The 12,697-nt window shown below is 44.2% G+C and overlaps 1 protein-coding gene across 2 annotated transcripts in view; it reads left to right on the top strand.

Annotated features, from left to right (window-relative positions):
* Nucleotides 1–381: 381 nt before the first annotated feature.
* Nucleotides 382–12,697, top strand: part of AHCYL2 (adenosylhomocysteinase like 2) — a 157,573-nt gene continuing 145,257 nt past the window's right edge. For both annotated transcript variants that reach the window (XM_049893174.1, XM_049893172.1), the window contains exon 1: nt 382–803. In XM_049893174.1, the coding sequence (XP_049749131.1) occupies nt 441–803 (363 nt within the window). In that variant the 5' untranslated portion in view covers nt 382–440. The remainder of the gene's footprint in view (nt 804–12,697) is intronic.

The raw sequence follows: 12,697 nt of genomic DNA, 5'->3' as shown, positions 1-12,697 counted from the left end.
TTTCCCATCCCCTTCTTCAGGTCATCTGTCTTCAGTCCCTTCCGTTAGTCGCCAGCCCCAGAGAGCCCTCTTCCCTATAGAAGTCTAGCGTACCTTCCTGAGGAAGGGCCCAAAGGGCCTACAACTCCCAGGGGGCATGGCGGGCTCGCCCCCTCGGCGGCGCGCGGTGCAGGTCGGGGGCTGAGGTCCCACGATCTTTTCGGCGCGTGCGGCCGGGAGCGAGCGCACTACAGGTTCCGTGGCGCCTCGCGCAGGGGCCGGGCTGGGGAGGGGCGGGCTGGGGCAGGACGGGCCCGGGCGGGAGGGCGGGCGGACGGAGGAAGGGGGTGGGAGCGGAGGCGATGGAGGGGAGGAGTGGGGGAATGGGGGAGGGAAGGGAGGCAGGAGGCGGGGCCGAGCCGGAGCTGGAGCCCGAGGCGGCCGTTGCGGCGCAGGCGGTGATGTCGGTGCAGGTTGTGTCAGCCGCGGCGGCCGCCAAGGTGCCTGAGGTGGAGCTGAAGGACCTGAGCCCCTCCGAGGCGGAACCGCAGCTAGGACTGAGCACGGCGGCTGTGGGCGCCATGTCTCCCCCGGCGGGCGGCGGGGACCCTGAGGCTCCGGCTCCGGCCGCCGAGCGGCCCCCGGCCCCCGGCCCGGGCTCCGGGCCCGCCGCCGCGCTCAGCCCTGCCGCCGGGAAGGTGCCTCAGGCGTCGGCCATGAAGCGGAGCGACCCCCATCACCAGCATCAGCGGCACCGCGACGGCGGCGAGGCCCTGGTCAGCCCCGACGGCACCGTCACCGAGGCGCCGCGCACCGTCAAGAAGGTATTCGGGCCGGGCTGCCTCTCGTGGCGAGGCCGGGACGGCGGGGGGACGGCAGGTAGTCGGCCGGCGGCGCCCCCCGCGCCTTGCGTCCCGGTCCTGGGAGCAGAGAGACCCCTGGCTGCCGAGCCGGCCCTTCAGGCCGCAGGGCTGGACAGCGCCCCTTCGCGGCAACACGGAGGTAGCGCGCCCTCGGCTCCTGGGAGCTGGCAGGGCAGCAGAGGCACCTAGTGCTGCGCCCCACCCCTGCACCCCAGCACATCTCGTGTGTCATGGTGCGGACTCCGGGGGGGAGACCCTGATGATGTAGGAAAACCGCATCGTTTAGGAGAGCCCCCCCCCAGCAAGGTGGAAAGAGCTTTCCTACTTGGAGAGCTGTAGGTGCCTCGCCTTGGGACCCTCAGTTGTCTGGTGTCTTAGGGGCGATGAGTGGCCGACGCTTCCATGGAGTAGTTCCAGGGCTGTGCCCTTCATCTCGAGAGACAGCAGTATCCTTGCCTCTTCTGTGAATAGAGAGGGTTTTCCTCTCGGCTCGGGATTATTAGGCTGGTTCGTTTTTTTACCATCTGAAAGTGTTAGGAAGAAATACTGCTTTGGGGGAAAAGTGATCACTGTGAGGCTGTCCTGGCTCAGCTGCCAGCTTCTTTCGGAAATAAGTTTGACTCCTTAAGACCACCAAGGAGTAAGTGTGTCGAGTAGTATGATACCCAAATATTATTCTCACTTTAGCTATCCTGGTGTGTCACTTTCTCTTGAAGCTGAATCAGCCCAGGATAACAAAAAGGCAAATAGCTGAAAAAAGAGTTGATGTGGATCATATAAAAAAGAATTATGGGTCTAGTTTCACAGGCACAATGTGAGGACAGTGATTCGTGGTTTTCCCTTTGATTGTTCTGAATGATTTTAATTGCTTTGTCAGAATAGCAATAAAACGATGTGAAGTCTGCATTGGTTTCTCTGAGTAGGACTCAGCTGAATTGGAACCTTGAACCCAGCTAAACTTTTTTGCTGTAATAGCTGCATGGTTAAGTTATAAAGCAGATGACCTTTTCGTTGTAACTACCCAAATCTAGGCAGTAAACAGACGATGTCGAGGCAAGTCTGAGGGAATTTGTTTAATGATGGTGCAGGTCAATGCCCTTGTCGTTTATAGTATGACGCTCCTGGAGGAATTAGAGGTGGTTAGAGAGGCAGCTTGGATACTGGTGGTTCTCCCTATTGTACACAGACATGAGTCTGGAAATCCTGAGTTCTTTTTTTGACTGGTTGAATTGCTTTATAACTTTGTTCAAATCTTTTCCCTGTAATTAAGACTTGACGACGACAAGAAGGTCTTTTTTTGTGTGGAAAATTTTATAATTTGATTAGATTTCTTGAGGGTAAAACATCCTCTTCTTGAATGTGGTGTTTCTGGTCAGGCAGACCTGAGTTTAAACCTTACTTCCACCGCTAACTAGCTTTTGGGTAATTTTCAAATTCTCTAAATCTCGGTTTCGACTTTTATAAAGTGAGGACATGAACACTATAGAACAGGAGCCCTGGTGGCACAGTGGTTAAGCATTCGGCTGCTAACTGAAAGGCTGGCAGTTTGAACACAGCAGCTCCTCTGTGGGAGAAAGATGTGACAGTCTGCCTCCATAAAGATTAAAAGCCTTGGAAGCCCTATGGGGCAGTTCTGCTCTGTCCTATAGGGTTGCTATGAGTTAGAATCAAGTCGAGGGCAGTGGGTTTGGGTTTAATATTAGAGAGAATTAGAAATGTTTGTAAAGGGCTTAGCATTGAACTGAGCACATGTAGTAGGGGTAAAAGAAATGATAGCTATTATTATGATGAAGAATTGATTTTATTTCTCTCATTATAGTGTAAATGCATATCACCATGACTGCTTCTGAAAGGTACGGATAGTTTTAATAGATTCTACATAAAAAGTTAAAAAATCACAGGGTAGCATACCAGAGTCTGTTTTTCTTAATTCTAAATATGCTTCTAGACCATTTTTCCTGTCACTGAACCACCTTCCTTTATAAAAATGTGGTTCCATGATTCTAGACTTACTCAGCAGCCTCAAGGCTGTGGAAGACAGGGCTGAGCTTGCCTTAGTATGTTAATTGCACCAAAAAGCAACTTTTCTGCTGGAAGTTAAGCAGATGAAACTCTGGACAGGGATACAGCTGCATGACACAATTAAGGACATTGATAGAGCTGCTTCTTTTGGGACAGAATCTTTGACTTTCTTGGTACAGGCAGCCCGTGGATTACGAATGTCAGGTTTACATACAACCCATAGTTGTGAACCAAGCCCTGTAAAATCTGAAATAATACAATGGTTCATAATAACAAATGGGCACTACTTTGCAACATGTGTCAAAATATTATTATCATTACTGTATTATGTTAAAGATTATGGAAACCCTGGTGGCGTAGTGGTTAAGTGCTACGACTGCTAACCAAAGGGTCAGCAGTTCGAATCCACCAGGCGCTTCTCGGAAACTCTATGGGGCAGTATGCTAAAGATGTTTAAGTGTATCTGGAAGTGTTTCTTTAATGTTTTTATACGTAGAAAGTTACACTATATGCTGGGATAAACATTTGACTATTAGATTCTGAACCATACCTAACTGTTCCGATTTACATACAAATTTGACTTAAAGACAGACTTAGAAACAGGACTCATTTGTAATCCATACTCCCTGTATTGGATTGGTGAGTGAAAATAAGTGCGTGATACTACCCTTCTTTCCCCACGTTTAAAGTCACCTCACCAAGGAATTGCCATGTGACATTTTGATTTGGTGAGCCTCTCTTGATTCTCAGATTTATCTATTTAAATAATCTTCTGACCACGATTCCCTCCCGCTTTTATTATGGTGTAGGGAGGGCCTGGGGGGACTGGGGATTGAAATACCTGCCCTTGGCTATGTAGCTGGTGACTGTTGCTTTTATTTTGCAACTGTCACATACAGGCTATTTATTGTAAGTCACATTTCTATTGATGGTTTCTCTTAACTCCATTCATGTGTCTGTTATCAGTTTTCTTAGTTATCTTAACTCTGCTCAGCCACAGCAAGGGAAACAAACTTTTTATAAAAGCCAGAATTCCCAAGTGCAATAGTTTATAAGAACGAACATGTAGTATGTAGGTTCCTCAGCCACTTCTTATCTTTGGCACCTACCTCTATCCTGTAACTTGTAGTGCTCTGGGGGCCAGATTTTGTTATTGCGGCTATGATATATTTGTATATGATGTCTTTGTTCATAAACTCACACTAAGTGAACCCAGCAAACCAAGAATCTCTGTGAGAAGTGATTTGTGAAACTGGAGGACAAGTTCCAGGGTGAAAGCAGTGGCAGTCATTGAGATTTCCTTTCTGTGTTCTTAAAAACGGGACAAAAGAAGTATCATAGCACAGCAGAGGAAACAAGGCAGGAGGAGATATATTGCAGAAAAGTTGCAACATTCTGATGATTAGGGTGTGAGTCCAAGAAACTCACAATCAGTTTGTGCTTACCTCAATATCAGTAATGACCATGTTCGAGCAGACTCTGTGTCTTCTGGCAAAGTATCCACGTTACACTGGCTTTATTGCTGGCAGGAGAGAATGAGTTGAGCCATGTTAGTGCTTTCTTGCCCTGAATTCTTTAAGCTCTTGATTTGGGTAATTATAGATTATTGAAATGGAATGACTTGGATGGAAGCCTGGAATATCTGAGCAGTGAGCTCCGGTGGCACAGTGGTTAAGAGCTTAGCTGCTAACCAAAAAGGTCAGCAGTTCAAATCCACCAGCTACTCCTTGGAAACCCTGTGGGGCAGCTCTGCTCTGTCCTATAGGGTCACTGTGAGTCAGAACCGACTCGACAGCACCTAACAGCAACAACAGGACTTCTTTTGCTGGTTAGGAAAGTATAGCCTTGCAAAGTGTTCAGCAAGACAATTGGCAGTTTGACCCTAATAATTCTTACCAATAACAGGTCTTTTATGTGCCAGCAGTTATTACAAGTGTTTCTCTAATGCTGACAACACAATGAGATGTAGATGACATTATTTCCATTTTACAAATGAGGAAATGAGGTCCAGAGAGCTGAAGTGTCTTGCCCAAGGTTATACATCTAGAAAGTGGCAGAGGTAGGACTTAAGCCTAGGTCTGTTCCTTTCTGAAGCCCATGTCCTTTTCATTATGCCACATTGATTCTTTCTAGCTTTTTAGCTACTGGGTTCTGGCCGTCTCCCAGAGTCTTATAGAATCCTTGTGAACTCTAAGATGAGGCTCGCTGTCTAAGGCTTAGGTCATCCCAAGCCCAAAGTAAGGAGGGTCTCAGTCAGGGCTTTATGAAGAGAACGGGAAAAAAGTTGTCTGAATGCAGAACCTTAAATGATTCTAAATTTAGAAGAGGGAAAGAAGAGCACCTTATATATAGAATAGCATTTCAAGGTTAGTGATCCAGCTTTCACATTAGTAACTGACTGGCAATTGGAGAAATTTAGCCTTATATTTGGAAGTTATAAATGAATCTGGAGTACCTGAGGAATGTGCTCCCCTTTCCTGTCCAGCTCACAGTTTCCCCTGTTCTTTCAGTCCCACCTTCTCTATGAATCAATCTGTAATTAAACTTTTTGAAAATTAGAAACCAAAAACCAAACTCACTGCTGTTGAGTTGATTCTGACTCATCGTGACCCTGCAGGACAGAGTAGAACTGCCCCAAAGGGTTTCCAAATGCAGTAAATCTCTATAGAAGCAGACTTCTTCACTTTTTCTGTCGAAATGGAATGACTTGGATGACAGAAGGGTTTGAACTGCTAACCTTTTGGTTAGCAGCTGAGGGCTTAACCACTGTGCCATCAGGGCTTCCTCAAGCTAGTTGAAGGTTTACCATATAATCATGTGAGCATATAAATTTTTTGAGAAAATAGCCCTTCTGTTTTTTTCAAATTTTCAAAAAATGTTACTTATTTTCAGATGTCATGGGTTTGTAACAGTAATTAATTATATAATTAATTTAATTATTGTATGAAATACAATGATTAATATCTATTAAATTTTTGTTTTAATTTTTTTAATTGTACTTTAGGTGAAGGTTTACAGAGCAAACTAGTTTCTCATTGAACAATACACGTTGTTTTGTGACATTGGTTGCCAACCCCACGACATGTCAACACTCCCCCCTTCTCGACATTGAATTCCCCAATATCTGTTTTAATTTCTAATACAGTCGATATCAATGTATATAACCCACATAAACAAAACTCTCTGGGGTCCTCAATAATTTTAAGAATGTAAATAGGTTCTGAGACCACTAAGTTTGAGAACCAATACCTTAGAGTACTCAACCTTTTTTTTCCCCCTGTTCATTGAGTTCCTCTCTCTTTCCATCCTTAACCTGATAAAAGTAGTTTCAGATTTTCTCCAAGATGGGCATGTTCACTCGAACCTTTCTTTAATGGTATCGTTAGTTGTTCTTCGCTCTTCTAACATAACTTTAAGACTATTTTGGCTACAGCCACTGGGACTGAAAGACTTTTTTTTCTTTCTTTTTTAGTACTTTAGATGAAGGTTCACAGAACAAACTAGTTTCTCATTAAACAATTAATACACATATTGTTTTGTGACATTGGTTGCCAACCGCATGACATATTAATACTCTCCCCTTCTCGACCTTGGGTTCTCCATTATCAGCTTTCCTCCTGTCCTCTCCTGCCTTTTCGTCCTTGCCCCGGGCTGGCGTGCCCGTTTAGTCTCGTTTTGTTTTATGGGGCTGTCTAATCTTTGGCTGAAGGGTGAACCTCAGGAGTGACTTCAGTACTGAGCTATAAGGATCTCCAGGGGCCCTGCTCCCAGGATTTCTCCAATCTCTGTCAGGACAGCCCTTATTTTGAATATGCTTGTGAATTCTAGTCTTCTTGAATTCGGGAAAGCATTTGAAAATTAAGAGCTGTTTTAAGACGTTGTGTAGGACTGAAGTTGCAGTTGTGTGTTTGATGTCTTGAGGAAGACTGCATAAGTCCTTAGTGGCTGGTTAATTAAAGAAATACGTAGTTCTTGAAAAAGGGAAAATGTTATTTTCCTTGAAGGTGGTCCCACCCGCTCCAGTGGAAGAAGAAAAGGGAGAGATTTGGAATCTTTATCTAGATCCTTTGTCAAGTTGAGTTTATAAAGAATATGCAGTTCGTTTCACAGTTCTGACTCATAGCGACCCTATGCACAACGGAACGAAACACTGTCTGGTCCTGCGCCATTCTCATAATTGTTGCTATGCTTGAGCCCATTGTTGCAGCTGCTGTATCAGTCCATCTCATTGAAGGTCTTCCTCTTTTCTGCTGACCCTGTACTCTACCAAGCATGATGTCCTTCTCCAGGGATTGATCCCTCCTGACAACATGTCCAAGTATATAAGGCACAGTCTTGCCATCCCTGCCTCTAAAGAGCATTCTGGTTGTACCTCTTCCAAGACAGATCTGTTTGTTCTTCTGGCAGTCCATGGTATATTCAACATTCTTTGCCAACACCACAATTCAGAGGCATCAGTTCTTCTTCAGTCTTCCTTATTTGTTGTCCAGCTTTCACATGCATGTGATGCGATTGAAAATACCATGGCTTGGGTCAGGTGTACCTTAGCCTTCAAGGTGACATCTTTGCTTTTCAACACTTTAAAGGAGGTCCTTTGCAGCAGATTTGCCCAACGCAATGTGTCTTTTGATTTCTTGACTGCTGCTTCCATGGGTATTGATCGTGGATCCAAGTAAAATGAAATCCCTGATAACTTCAAACTTTTCTGTGTTTACCATGGTGTTGCTTATTGGTCCACTTGTGAGGATTTTTGCTTTCTTCATGTTGAGGTGCAATCCATACCGAAGGCTGTAGTCTTTGATCTTCATTAGTAAGTGCTTCAAGTCCACTTCACTTTCAGCAAGCAAGGTTGTGTCATCTGCATAACGCAGGTTAACGAGTCTTCCTCCAATCCTGGTGCCCCGTTCTTCTTCTTATAGTCCAGCTTCTCAGATTATTTGCTCAGCATGCAGATTGAATAGGTATGGTGAAAGGATACAACCCTGACACACACCTTTCCTGACTTTAAACCACTCAGTATCCCTTTGTCCTGTTTGAACAACTGCCTCTTGATCAATGTAAAGGTCCCTGATGAGTACAACTAAATGTCCTGGAATTCCCATTCTTCGTAATGTTATCCGTAATTTGTTATGATCTACCGTCGAATGCCTTTGCATAGTCAATATAACACAGGTAAACATCCTTCTGGTATTCTCTGCTTTCATCCAGGATCCATCTGACATCAGCAATGATATCCCTGGTTCCATGTCCCCTCCTGAATCCGGCCTGAATTTCTGGCAGTTCCTTGTCGATATACTGCTGCAGCTGCTTTTAAATGAGCTTCAAAAAAATTTTGCTTGTGTGTGGTAGTAATGATATTGTTTGATAATTTCTACATTCAGTTGTATCACCTTTCTTGGGAATAGGCATAAATATGGATCTCTTTCTTACAGTTGGTTGGCCAGTACCATTGGTTCCTGATCATATGCTACCTCTTGAAATCATTGAATGGTGACCAATTCTTTTGGTATAATGAGTCTATGTATTCCTTCCATTTCCTTTTGATGCTTTCTGAGCCATTTAATATTTTCGCCATAGAATCCTTCACTATTGCAACTCAAGGCTTGAATTTTTTCTTCAGTTCTTTCAGCTTGAGAAATGCCTAGCGTGTTCTTCCCTTTTGGTTTTCTATCTCCAGCTCTTTGCACATGCCATTATAATACTTGACTTTGTCTTCTCGAGAGGCCCTTTGAAATCTTCTGTTCAGCTCTTTTACCTCATCATTTCTTCTTTTGCTTTTTTGCGTAACTGTTTCATGGTACTTCTTGTTCAAATAATAGAGAAATTTTTTTAAAACAGAGGCTGATGGGAGGAGATCCATCCTGCCGTCATGCTCACGTAGTAGGCACAGTGAAGAGGAACCGAAATCCCATTTACCTAATAAGAGGCTAAGGAGTTCTGGTAGTGCAGTGGTTAAGTGCTCAGTTGCAAACCGAAAGGTCAATGGTTTGAACCCACGAGCTGCTCCTCAGAAGAAAGATGTGGCAGTCTGCTTCTGTGAAGATTTGCGGCAGTTCTGCTCTGTCCTACAGGGTCTGTATGAGTTGGAATTGACTCGACAGTAGTGGGTGGGTTTGGAATAAGAGGGTTAGGGAGCTTGATTAGATTTCTGTGGAATGTGTAGACCTGTGGCCTGAGAGCCGAGGAGGAAGCAGCAGTGGATTGAAAGTATCTTCCATAGCAGTTCCCAAGTCCGAAACTATTTTGATTAAATTAAATAATTTAGGACATGTGATGACTTTCGGTCCCCCCCACCCCCACTGTATGCTGCGAAAATTCAGTTAGCCATGGTCCCTCTTGAATTAATAGCTGGTTGTTTCCTATTCTTTTTTTTTAAGGGTCTATCAGTAGAAATGTATCAGTTTTGGGCATCTAGTTCTTCTTAGCTCAGAACCAGTCCTGTTGACTATTTTTTCTTGGCAACTCTTTCCTTGGCTTTATGACTCTCATAATCACTACCGTTTACTGAGAGTACTTACTGTGTATTAGGCATATTTTGGAAGGGAGCCCTGGTGGCCTAGTGGCTAAACGCCCGATTGCTAACTGAAAGGTCAGTGGTTCGAACCCACCAGGCACTCCGCGGGAGAAAGATATGGCAGTCTGCATCTGTAAAGAAAGATCGGGTTCCCCCAAACCTTTTCACTGTGTTTTCTACAACATCCACAGTAAAGCACCTTGTGGCCATCAGCCTCTAGCACAGAATCAAGTTACATGGCACAGTACCAGTGCTATTAGTATTGGCATGTGGTACCCAGAATGATAACGGTGCACTCCAAGCTGCAGTATCTCCTGTTTGACGTTAGCAGTCACAACCTTCTGTGTATAATTTTGGGTGGTGATTTTAGCTGTTGGCTTTGAAGCAGGTTCTCCACTCTAAAAGTTACCTTGTATCCTTTCAGTAAGTTATTTTTGTGCTTAATTCGGCCAGAGTTCACTTTTGTTGCTTGTAGAACTGAGTGATACACTGGAGGAAACTAGCCTTCTACCTTCTTAATTGCCTACACCTGTAATACTGCGAGTTGCTAGAGAAAATCAGAAAACCAGGCAGATCAGCATCACTATAAATTCTTACCAACCTTGTATGTGTCATTAGCGTTGCCTAGCAATGTTGTATATTTCTCTAGTAAGTCCCCACTCACTGCAAATGACTATTTTATACCTACTTTATTTCGAAGTTCTCACATGTTCTTGTTCCTTCTTTTTTAACCAGTGATAGGCCTAAGACTTCATTATGAAAATAAAGGCCACCAAATGGGAATTCCTTCATTTTTATACGTCTCAAATCTACAAACCTGCCTGTATTGGGACTCATCTTTTCCTTCTTCCCCTCTGTTATGATAGAAGTGCCCCTCCTATCAAAGGCTAATCCCTCTAGAAGTACGCTAGTTGCATTCTCTCCTTCCTTCTTAAAGAGCTGATTCCTTGGTTATGTTCTCTTTCTACTAGATCCTTTCCTTCAGTATTCAGACTTACTCTGCCGTCTTCCATTCTAAAGACCCTGTCTTGGACCCCTGTATCTCCTTTCTGCTACTGTCCTATCTTTCTGCTCCTTTCATAGCCAAGCTTCTTAAGGTTTTCTGTACATGCTGTGTACACTCTTTTTCTTCCCACCAACTCCTGCTCTAATACAGTCAGCCTTTCCGTATTTGCAGGTTCTGCATTTGTTGATTCAGCCAACTGCGGATCAGAAATCTTTGGGGGGGGGGGGTGGGGGTGAGGGGAAAGTCCCAAAAAGCAGAACTTGAATTTGCTGCATGCCAAGGCCTACACTGAATGCACGTGAATGAAGTGATGTGTAGACATCCCTGTAGCCTCCTGCCATTTCACAGTTCCTCAGTCTCTCTCTAGCACTCGTTGTTTGAGCATTGTTCACCTCGTGTCTTGTTAGTTCACTGCTTGTGTTGTATGCGCCCTTTGTTTCTGTGAAAAAATGGCTCCTAAAAAGCAATGAAGTGGTCAAAGCAGTCCGTTAGAGGCTAAGTGTGAAGTGTGAGGAGAACAAGGGGAAACAACTTAAGGTGAGTGAGGGATGGCTGGCTAGCTCTGTAAAGCACTCTACCCTCCAGAGCTTCAAGATCACGGGTGATCAGCATCAGCTGATGCCCAGGCAGCCTTCTGGAGCAAGTCTTCAATTGTGCTGAAACAACTATTTACATAGCATTTACATAGTATTAGGTATAAGGAGCGCCTGGTGCGGATTTGAACTATCGACCCTTTGGTTAGCAGCCGTAGCACTTAACCACTACACCACCAGGGTTTCCAATAAGTAATTTAGAGATGATTTAAAGTATATGGGAGGATATGCATAGGTTATATGCAAATACTACACCATTTTATATAAGGAACTTGAGCGTCCTGGAATTTTAGTATCTTGAAGGGGCCTGGAACCAATTGCCCGTGGATACCGAGGGATACTGTACTTTCTTTGACCAAAACAAAACTCTGTTGCTAAAGCTGTTAATGTCCATCAGATTGGGAAACATGGCGGTCTGTTTTCAGTCCTTCTTCTCTTAGACCTCTTGGCAGCATTTGACACTGACTTCTTACTGAAACATGCTCTCCTCTTGTCTTCTATGACTCTTACCTAGCTTTCCTTTTATTTCTCTGGCTGTTCCTTCTCAGTCTTCTTTATTGGCTCCTTCTTCTTGGTCCTGGACCGTCTGCTATTTTCACCACAAACTATCTGCACTATTCCTGTGCCTTTAAATATCATCTAAAAAACTAACCCACTGCCGTTGAGTCAATTCCGACTCATAGCAACCCTATAGGACAGAGTAGAACTGCCCCATAGGGTTTCCAAGGCTGTAAATCTTTATGGAAGCAGACTGCCTTATATCGTTTCCCATGGAGCACTGGTGGGTTTGAACCACCAGTCTTTTGCCTCCCAGCTGAACGCTTTAACCACTGTGCCACCAGGGCTCCAAATATCATCTACGTGCTAATAATTCCCAGATATTTCTTTAGCCAAAAACTCTCCTGAACACCAATCTTTGTATGTACAACTGTCTGCTTGCAGTTGGACTTCAAAACTAACGTGCCCAAAACCGACTTTTTAAATCTCTCTACTCCCCCAAATCTGTTCTTGTTTTCCTCATATCAGTTAAATGGTACTTCATTATTATTATTCTATTTTACCTTTATTTATTTATTTAGTTTTGTGCTTTAGGTGAAAGTTTCCAGAGAAAATTAGTGTTCCATTTGATAGTTTGTACATAAAGTGTTTCATGACCTTGGTTTTATTCCCCACAATGTGTCAGCACTCTCCCCGTTTCTGCCCTGATTTCCCCATTTTCTTTCACTCTGATTATCCCTTCCTGCCTTCTCTGGAGCTCTCGTGGTGCAGAGGTTAAAAGCTATGGCTGCTAACCAAAAAGTCGGCAATTCAAATCTACCAGTTGCTCCTCAGAAACCCTATGGGGGCCAGTTCTACTCTGTCCTGTAATGTCACTATGAGTTGAAATTGACTCAGTGGCAATGGGTTTGTTTTTGGGGGTTTTCCTGCCTTCTTATCTTATAATTGGTTATTCTAAGGAGTACATGTTCATTTTACTTGGATCCACAATCAACAGCCATGGAAGCAGCAGTCAAGAAATCAGAAGACGCATTGCATTGGGCAAATCTGCTGCAAAGGACTCTTCAAAGTGTTGAAGAGCAAAGATGTCACCCTGAAGACTAAGGTGCGCCTGACCCAAGCCATGGTATTTTCAATCACGTCATATGCATGTGAAAGCTGGACAATGAATAAGGAAGACTGAAGAAGAGTTGATGCTTTTGAATTGTGGCGTTGGCAAAGA

This window comes from Elephas maximus, chromosome 8 (genome assembly GCF_024166365.1).
Source record: "Elephas maximus indicus isolate mEleMax1 chromosome 8, mEleMax1 primary haplotype, whole genome shotgun sequence".
Lineage (NCBI taxonomy): Eukaryota > Metazoa > Chordata > Mammalia > Proboscidea > Elephantidae > Elephas > Elephas maximus.
The sequence above is the reverse complement of the archived record's forward strand: the minus strand, read 5'-3'. Positions and strand labels throughout refer to the sequence as shown.